Source organism: Antennarius striatus, chromosome 13 (assembly GCF_040054535.1).
Source record: "Antennarius striatus isolate MH-2024 chromosome 13, ASM4005453v1, whole genome shotgun sequence".
NCBI classification, from domain to species: Eukaryota; Metazoa; Chordata; class Actinopteri; order Lophiiformes; family Antennariidae; genus Antennarius; species Antennarius striatus.
The window spans coordinates 14,541,745-14,551,364 of NC_090788.1; the positions used below are offsets into that span (position 1 = coordinate 14,541,745).

The 9,620-nt window shown below is 39.9% G+C and overlaps 1 protein-coding gene across 1 annotated transcript; it reads right to left on the bottom strand.

Annotated features, from left to right (window-relative positions):
* Positions 1 to 785: 785 nt before the first annotated feature.
* msx2b (muscle segment homeobox 2b) lies at positions 786 to 3,290 on the bottom strand. The gene is made up of 2 exons (XM_068331536.1): positions 2,877 to 3,290; positions 786 to 2,356 (listed from the first exon to the last, which is right to left on the bottom strand). The coding sequence occupies exons 1-2, from the start codon at positions 3,250 to 3,252 to the stop codon at positions 1,905 to 1,907; spliced, it is 828 nt and encodes a 275-aa protein (XP_068187637.1). The 5' UTR covers positions 3,253 to 3,290; the 3' UTR covers positions 786 to 1,904.
* Between the last annotated feature and the right edge of the window lie 6,330 nt (positions 3,291 to 9,620).

The window sequence follows — 9,620 nt, forward strand, 5'->3', positions numbered from 1 at the left end:
CAAACCCAGCCTGTGGCTCCGGGCTGGAGATGTCTGGTAGAATTTGGCTAAGTCAAAATTTGCTCTACAGCGATCATTAATATGAATGAGTGAGTGGAATAAAGTAAAGTGATGAGGAGCAGTAACAAATGAGTAATTTTTTCCTAATGAAAGTAAATTGTTTGTCTGCATGCGCAAGCTAATGAGCAGGCTAATATAAACGTCGACGTGACAAGCAGACTGAGGCATTGTTTTTGCATCACTGATGAAATTCAGAAACATAATGATTTAACAAAAGGTAAATATTATAGGTACTAGTTTCACGCACTTTATCCTTAATTACCAGGCTACCCATCTATTATAGATAAATGCTGCTTTGAGTTCACATGCAACAGTCGTGACACCTCAATAACTCCATAACGGTCATAAACATGGAGATGACTGCCACACAGACGACAACCTGTAATTCTGTGCAAACAAAGCATCGTTATAAAACTGTGTGGTACCTTAAAAAAAAGTGAGAGAGGTTGACCAGTATGATAAAAGACTGCTTGGTAATAATGGGAACTACCTGTGAAGCTGGACACTTTATAGGAACCATTTATGGTTTGTCAAACATTGTCTTGACTCTGACAACTTTCTGGTGGGAAATAGAGCAATAAACATAGAAGACAAACCAGTTCACTGGGACAAGCGGCAAAATGCAGCTGATCTTAAGTGACCCAAACTGTACATGTTTACATATTTCTTTATTTTTTGCATATAAAATTACATGTTGTTTGTGTCAAACCAACAGTCTGAAAAGCTTGAATAATTCTGTGATGGTACATCAGTGGATAAACTGGATAGTATAATTCAAGCCCTGTCAAAGAGATGTTCAGGAGGAAAATGAATAATCTTTGGTCAGGACATTGGTACCATGCTCACATAGCCATATATACACAGTATTATGTATATATGGTCCTTATTAGGTTGTCAAAAGTATCCAAATAAAGATACCGTGAGTGCAATTGACACAAAGTTGATAGCCTTGAATGAACCTGTCATAAAACAAACTCACTAAGGCTGAACATTATGCTTATTGCATGTATTTTTTGATTGCCGTCCTCAACAAATTTTTTTTAATATAAAAAGTGAGAAAAAAATCACATTGTTTGCATAGGAATTTATTTTCTGTTCTTTCAACAAGAGTTTTTGTGCTTTCTTTTCACACAAGTATCAGTGTTTGAAATTTGACAGTGATAGTGACAACCTTGATTAGAAAATACAATACTTCAAACAATAAATATGTCTACGCTGTGTGAATCTGTTGTTTGGGAACGACAGACAGATTATAGTGTCATTTATTGTTCTGAATGGTCAAAGAAGAGCACACAAACCTGAATTAGTAATTTTCACATGAGAGTTCTTGTAGAATGGAAATGAATAGAAGGCTTTAGTGATATGTTTAATTTGGCTTGAGCTGCTGACACACTCCTCATCCATAGTGTACAGCTTTTCTTTGTATTAAAGTCCAACACAAGGCACTGTATTGCATGAAGACAAAGGCTTGAGTGAAAAGTCACATTTCAATTATCATTATATTATTGTGCCAAGTTCAGGTCCTCTCCCAGCTCAATTATTGCAAAAGTAAACAAGAATAAACAGCTGGTCAGTAACGGCTTCCTCTTATAGATACCATGTAAACAGTCCTGAGGGGCAAGAGGACATCTATGTTGTTGTTTTTTATCCGTATGGTGCAAAAAAAAAAAATTTTTTTTAATTTTGACTTGAAGTGCTTTGAGATCAGGCACACCTTGTGCTGCAGATAAAGTATAACATTTATTTAAATGTCAGCCACATGTCTTCCGTGTCCATCTTTTGAGAATCCTCAAAAAAAAAAGAAGAAAAAAAAGCATTTCAAGAAAGTCAGTGATATTTCCTTTTCATGATAGGTGGTACATGCTGTAGCCCAGTGGCCCTGCATACAGTCCCAATGAAGAAATGGGCAATAGCGGTCTGTGGTGGTGATAAGCAGAGTATGTTTGCCCATACAAAGACATGGCGCCCAGCGACAGAGGCAATGTAAAGCCAGGGTGCAATCCTCCAGCAGCGGCTGCAGCCACTGCTGCTGTCTTGGCGTCAGCAGCCATCTTGAGTTTCTCTAACTCGGCCTCTTGGAGCCTTTTGGCTTTTGCTCTGCGATTCTGGAACCAGATTTTCACCTGGGTCTCTGTCAGGGTCAAAGAGGAAGAGAACTCGGCGCGCTCGGCAATAGACAGGTACTGCTTCTGCCTGAACTTCCTCTCCAGGGCCAGGAGTTGAGACGTGGTGAAGGGGGTGCGGGGCTTGCGGTTGTTCTTGTGTTTCCTCAATGAACAAGCTGGATTGACATGATCTGGTAGATGACACAAAGATTTGAAGAATTAGTGGAGTTATATGAATGTGGACTTTGAGTGTCTAATGGGTATATACTGGCTATCCTTTAAAAAAAAAAGTCAAAATCAATTCATTTTGTATCAGGTAAGTCATGTCAGTGATCAGGCCACATGTTGGATACACTTCTTCGTCCACACACATACACACTTTATATATACTGTATATGTATTTTACACATGTACACACACACACACACACACACACACACACACACACACACACACACACACACACGCACAGAGTTCATTGCTTCACTTCCTGCACACTCCAGCGTTGATTAGGTTTTATTTATGAAACCCCTTGCAGCGCAGCCTGCTGAGAATTAGGGATAAACGGCTGAAAAAAAGTCTCCATCCACACCTCCAAAAGTTCACCTCTTCATTAATTTAATATTTAATCCTAAAAGCTTCTTTTCTATAAAATTCTAAAATTCTTCAGTGACATAAAACAACTTTCAGAGTCATCTAAAATACACTTACGATGATGCGTGGAAAAAGCGCTCTTGGGGACCCACGCTGCGAACTCCTCCGACTCCGACACCTCCGACTTCACCAGCGACGAGCGCTCCACCGGTGAGCTATATTTGCCTGCCAGGGGTGAACTTCGTGTCTCCCCACACATGTACAACGAGTTTATCCCTACGGGAGACACCGCCACGAAATCTCCACCAGGTTTAGAGCCGATGCCGCGGACATCCGTCGTCTTCCCGGACATGAGAGCCTCCACGCTGAACGGATGACGCCGGCGAGCTGTTACCGGAGACGCCTTCCGCTCCGCCGTCCCGTCGGCCGTGCGGTGGCTCTCCTCCTCGGAGGAATTGCACTGCAAGTCGTGCAAAGTCGCAGGAGAAGCCATGTCTCCTCCAAAAAAGCTTAAAGAACTACACGCGGGACAACAGTGGCCAATGTTATGGAGATGTTGAGTCGGATGTGGGAGTACGGAGACGCATCACGTTGACGCGACTCAGCCTCGACCAATCAGTGTCGCCCGACATTAATGTTTATGAGCGAGCAGATGTTGCCTTCCAGGAGAGCGTTCAACGGGGGGGGGGGGGGGAAGAGTTGCTTTTATCATTTATTGTCTTTTTATTTGAATAACAATACCAATTCAATATTATGATTAATTTCAGACTAGATCAATAGGGACTTTCATATAGAATAGGAACACGCCTGTGCCGCATCCTTATCACGTTAAGCTTCAGTAATGGATTGGCTCTAACGCTGACCTCATGAGACTGCGTGTGTAAACACGGCCCCATGCGGATAATGACGGAGAATTATACACAGGATGAAAAACTAATCCCTTTTTCTGATTAGTTTTTCTCTTGTCGTTATCGGGACTTTCCATTGTAACTCAAAAACGCTGTTGTGCGCAACGTTCGAAAAGGAATGTCACACTCAAAATTACATGATTCCGCTAAATTACAGCTACAGTGGTTAGAAGCGTGGACTCGACACAGCTGGTGTGTGTGTGTGTGGGGGGGGGGGGGGCACCGCTATTAAATTTAAAAAAAAAAAAACCCCAAAACAAAAGTGGATGACAAGTTCACATGTCAGCGGTCAACTCGTTCATCTTCTTGTCATGTGATACAATCGCATTCTCTACGCGTATTGAACATGAAAAACCTCTTTATGAACTTCATCAAGTAACTCGTTGTGATTTTTTTCCACGGACAATTTCATGTTACTTTAGATGAAAGTGTTCAAAGTCTTGATTTAGAACACCGTGTGTTCCTCTGGTTTATCTGAAGAAACGCTCCTTTGATGATGGGCTGAAAAATTCATGAGTTGAAAGGATGTTTCACTTCGATTTTTCCCTATGGCTATGCTTGTTTACATTCTTTTTTATCTGTTGTATAATTGCTCACATTTTAACATCCAGTCCATTGCTAATAGGAACCGTTGTGACACTGAATGATATTCAATCGCTATTTAACATCACAAGACTTGACTCACACTCATATTGTTCTGATATTTAGATGTGTACATGTCCATTTCCAACCAACTACAACCTTGATTCCAAAACTTTTGTGATGCTGTAGAAGTAAAAACACAAATGAAGTTATTTGCAGTCAAACTCTGTCCACTAACCATTTCAAAATGTCTTTTGATGTAACGTCCTTCCTACACTAATGTGTTTCACAAGGTGGAAAACCTTACTCCCCCCTTGGAACAGAACTTTCTTATGATCCCTCCTTCATACAATATCACAAGTATATCACCTGTTAGCAATTATTTTTAATGCCTAATTTACATTTGCATGCATCAAATTCAGTCAAAGCACATAGATCCAATCATAGAAACATGACCTATATTGTCTTTGTTTCATATTAAAATGATTGCATGTTTTATTTCTCTTTTTTACGTAGCATTTCAGCGTAGGTTTACAGCCTGGGTTGTGTCACACCAGCACAAGATCTCCTACCTTCAGACCGTTTAACTGAAAAATCCTTGGTGGAAAAAGGAAAAACACAAGAATTTTAAAGAGAATTGTCAACATTTACTCATCAGTATAGCCTTTATGTTAAAAGGATATACTGATTAGTTTTCCAACTTCCCTAAGGACAGATTCGTATACAGTAAATGCTGAATTTCCCCCTGCCTTTCTCCCCTAGCCTGCAGGCCTCAGTACTGTAGCTTGTCTATGTCAAACTGGATCAGAGCTCCGTTCCCAGGAGGTTGCCAATGTTGCCTTATTAAAGTGGGGTTATTTCACAGACAATCAGAGGTTTGTGAAGGCGCCAGTGAGCGGCCAGATGAAAGGACTGACTCCTCAGGGGGAGAAGCTGTTGTTTTTTTCTGCTCGTGATCCCCACCTCCATCCACCGCCACACCCTCCACCTTTCTCTTTCTCTCTGGCTGTGCCCGCACCCTGCAGGCATCTTGTCAGTCATTATTTGCAGAACTCATTCTTGGCAGAGTATCAGAGGAGTGTTTCCTCTTTTCCGCCCTCCAGTCTTCTTTCTTGCACACTTTAACTGTTGCTGTGTTTAGTTTTGTCATGCATCTTCATCTGCTATACTCCCTTCACAGATGTATTCACTTTCTCTCCTCTTCTTAATCCTTTATTACTGTCTGTCCCTCAAAATGATTTCTTTCAACACTCCATCATACCTTCCTTTCTTTCCTCTTTCCTATCTGTCTTTATTTACTCTTGATCCTGCTCTCTCCACCTGTTCATCACTTATCTCTAACCATATTTGAATTTGGTGTCATCACTAAAATATCTAAACCTGATGGTGGATTTCAACAGATATTAAAAAAGAGGAAGTGTACTCATTACAGTCAGGTCTAATCAAGGGAGGATTAAAAAACAACAACAACAACAACAACAATTATTATTGGCATGTCTCTCAACCTACTTTTCAAACTTGTTGCAATCATGGCATTCATGTGATTATCTCAGCACTAGCAGGTACTGACGATACATCAATGAACCAGCTTAGTTCACACCAAATCTGAGGTGTGAATGCAGAAATAATAAATAGAATATGAGCATGTATGTCATGTTTGCCGACTACAATTAAGACACACAAATAATGCAATCACATGTTTGTGTGATCATACCCAAGAGAAGTTGTTTTGCATGAGAAGAAATAGGATGAATAAAGGAAGGAAGGAAGGAAGGGAGAGGAGGGGGAGAAATGACGGTGGTGGTGGTGGTGGTGGTGGTGGGGGTGGGGGGTTCTCTCCTGGGTGTAGCAAAATTGCCCACACATCCCACTTCCTTTTTTCCATAAAATCATTTAAGTCTGATAATGGTGAAAGCAATTTGTCTGAGCATGAGTGTGTGTGTGTGTGTGTGTGTGTGTGTGTGTGTGTGTGTGTGTGTGTGTGTGTGTGTGTGTGTGTGTGTGTGTGTGTGTGTGTGTGTGTGTGTGTGTGTGTGTGTGTGTGTGTGTGTGTGTGTGTGTGTGTGTGTGTGTGACAGAGATGTGCAGGAGCCTCTGGTTGTTTGGGTCGACCGCACCTCAGAGGATTGTAATTACATTAGAGTCTTTGAAGTAGTGTTACAGCTTGGTTAGGATAATCAGCTGGCTGTGCTGCACTCACACTATTACCTTCCCATTATTAGAGTCATTCAACACATTATACCTGTACAACTCACACATGAAGTACGGAAAACACAATGTTACAGTGAACAATGGGATGATCTATGTTCTTGACATGAGTCAAGCTGTCATTGCAGTTTAATGTACATTATGTATGTAATCTTATTATTGAATAGCGATGGTCAATGCGATGGTTAGTTTGACACTCAAGTTCAAATCCACTCCCCTACTGCAGAAAAATTGAACAACGGATGAGTTTTTCAGTCATTGCAAGAACTTTAATACTATAACAGAGTAAGATCGGAATATATGTTTAATATTGTGTGATTTCAAACAAATAGCCCTAACCCTTAAAACATCTTTGGAAGCCACAACAAACATGAAATGTTCTGGCGACACAAAAGTTCAATGAATTACTTCATCTGCTCTCAGGGCTGGAACCTTAACTTTTATAACTTTCAATTGCAAAGTACAGTAGCACCATGAGATACAAGTTTAATTCATTCTACGACCAAATTTGTAAGTCAATCTGCTCATATCTCAAACATAATTTCCCCATTTAAAATAACTAAAATCGTCAAATTTATTCAATTCCAGCTTTGTAAAAAAAACAACCCTCCAAAATCCTCCTAAATTATGGAGAAAAAAACCCCATCTTTTAACAACCCATAGACCTGCATACTTTACATTTGAATAATTAATTATATATAAATTATGTAAACAATGAAAAAGTATAGAAAAAAACCTGCAAAAGTCACAAGCACGCACGAGCTTTACTCTGTGAACAACAACAGGAAAGAACGAGATGCGGTCGTAGCTGATGTTGTACCAATCTGCCAACTAGTAGGGGTGTCCCTGAGTACGACTCATACCTCGTAACAAATATATGGACCAAGCAACGGCTCATATTTCAATAAACCAGTATGTCAAGTTACTCATATCTCTAGGTACTATACTGCATTAGTACTGACAACCTTAGACAGTAGAGAGTTGACAGGAAACACAAGAAGGACTTGTTCCACGCTCAACAAAGAAGTTGGTAGTTGGTCCAACCAACAGTCCATATGTAACCCTGCCGACAACAAGGGTTACTGTTCACAACATTCACACCGGCAAATTTTCCCGTCCTTTTGCCTGTATTCTCCTGACCTTTGTTATTTCCTATGTAAATGTTAATTGTGTTGTAAAGGCAAACAGTTTCACTTTCTATGTACCCATTTCAGAATGAGAAGGTAATTTTGAAAAATAAAGCTCAGGTGAGGGTCACTATTTATTATTGAATAAATTGAGGCCATAAATAACAAACGCAACTTCTTCTTTATGTAAAAACTTAAGCCAGTACATAATACAAATTGATTATATAGTGTGATTATGTCCTCGTCATACATGCTCACTGCAATTCAAATCAGGAATTGTGCTACTTGGAGCGGGGTTCTGTTTGGATCGGCTGGGGTTCCCAGGTCCTGGTTTGGGAGCCACAGTTCTTTTTACTGTTGACTGGCTGATCAGATGAGTTTGTTTCAACTTTTTCACTGAATTTTGAGTAGTGGTGATTGGTTTCTTGGAGAGGTTGTATGGAGATATAAATGATTTTGTTATTCACTGAATCTATCACTTACGGGTACATCTACGCTCTAAAGATATACTAAAAATATACACAACATACTAATGTTTATTAATTATTGTAAAGAAGATGAAAGACACAAATTGTTTTGCTTTTATGATTGGGTCATTTCTTATATAAGTGGCCACTGAGTCATTTAAAAACTGCATTTAAACCATGGATAAAGCTTTCCAACTGTCCTTATTCTTCTTTTCCTTTCGGTTTTTCCCTTCAGGGGTCGCCACAGCAAATCAATTGCCTCCATCTAAACCTGTCCTTTGTATCCTCTTCACTCACAAAGCTTTCCAACTGTCCAAACTATTCAAAATCATTTTCAGTGATTTTTTTGTTTGCTTGATTGTTTGTTTTTTACATTGACTTGCTCAGATTGTTGTTTTAGTTCACTTGACAACAATGTGAAGACTGTCCATAGAGAGACAGAGCTTCTGTGGATGAATAACATCCTTTTGTTTAACCACATGCTTTGTCACAAAACAAACCATTACTCAGGAAAACTAATATGGTAATCTCATTATCAGAAATGTTTTTGATTAAGTCAAGGATTTGCCTTGATCTCTTCTACCCTACTGTTTGAAATCCCATTAATTCTTAAGATATATTTATTAAGGCATTTTTTGGAGAATTTTTCCCCTTTTGTCTGACTGTACAAATGGAATGCTGGCTCAGTTTTGGTTATCATAGCTCAATAATGTTGCGGCATCTACAAATAATCAGCTCAGTCGCATTCCTCTCAGAAGTTGAAGTGACTTGTGAATCCAGTGTTCTAAATAACTAAATAACTAAGTGACAACTACTCAGAAATGAACATTTCTGGCATTGCTTTCACACATGTATGAATTATGTTACTACTAACAGTCTCTCTCTCTCTCTCTCTCTCTCTCTCTCTCTCTCTCTCTCTCTCTCTCTCTCTCTCTCTCTCTCTCTCTCTCTCTCTCTCTCTCTCTCTCTCTCTCGCTCTCTCTCCTCTCTCTCTCTCTCTCTCTCTCTCTCTCTCTCTCTCCTTCCAAACCGTCAGACCTTCGGCCTGTAATGCACCTAAATGAATACCTTCGATGCTTCGGTGGCGCCAGGGAAACTTTGCTGTTAACACTGGAGACGTGTCTATTCAGAAGAAGGATGAAGAGAATGAAGCCTCTTGCATTGTGAAAGATTGATGCCCACTTTGCTAATAACAAGAGAGGGAGGCAATCTGTTAGTTGACTCAGACTTACACAATGTTAAAGACAGTCAACTGATTCCAGTGAGTCTGCAGGGGAGGACGAGTGAATAGGCTTTAATTCACTATAGGGGTTAAATATAGGGCATTGATGCACAACAGAATCCCATGTAAATATTCACTAGTATCAGGTACAGTATGAAACTAAAAGATGATATGAGAGCCAGTCAAGCCAAAGCAGCAAGCTGGCCAGCTCACAGGGGTGTGAGGATTTGATAATGTATTACTGTGCCTCCCATAACTAGGAGTTTGAAAAAATAGTAAGAAGCAGTTAGCAGCTAAATAAAAGGAGACAAAAAAAATCAAATTAGAGAGAGAGCACGATGTCCAGA

What these genes read in the sequence shown, in the direction of transcription:
- msx2b (XM_068331536.1), bottom strand. Translation starts at nt 3,252, where the DNA reads ATGGCTTCTCCTGCGACTTTGCACGACTTGCAGTGCAATTCCTCCGAG. An exon ending in CGCTTTTTCCACGCATCATC is followed by an intron (nt 2,357 to 2,876) that starts GTAAGTGTATTT and finishes GTCATCTACCAG; the next exon opens with ATCATGTCAATCCAGCTTGT.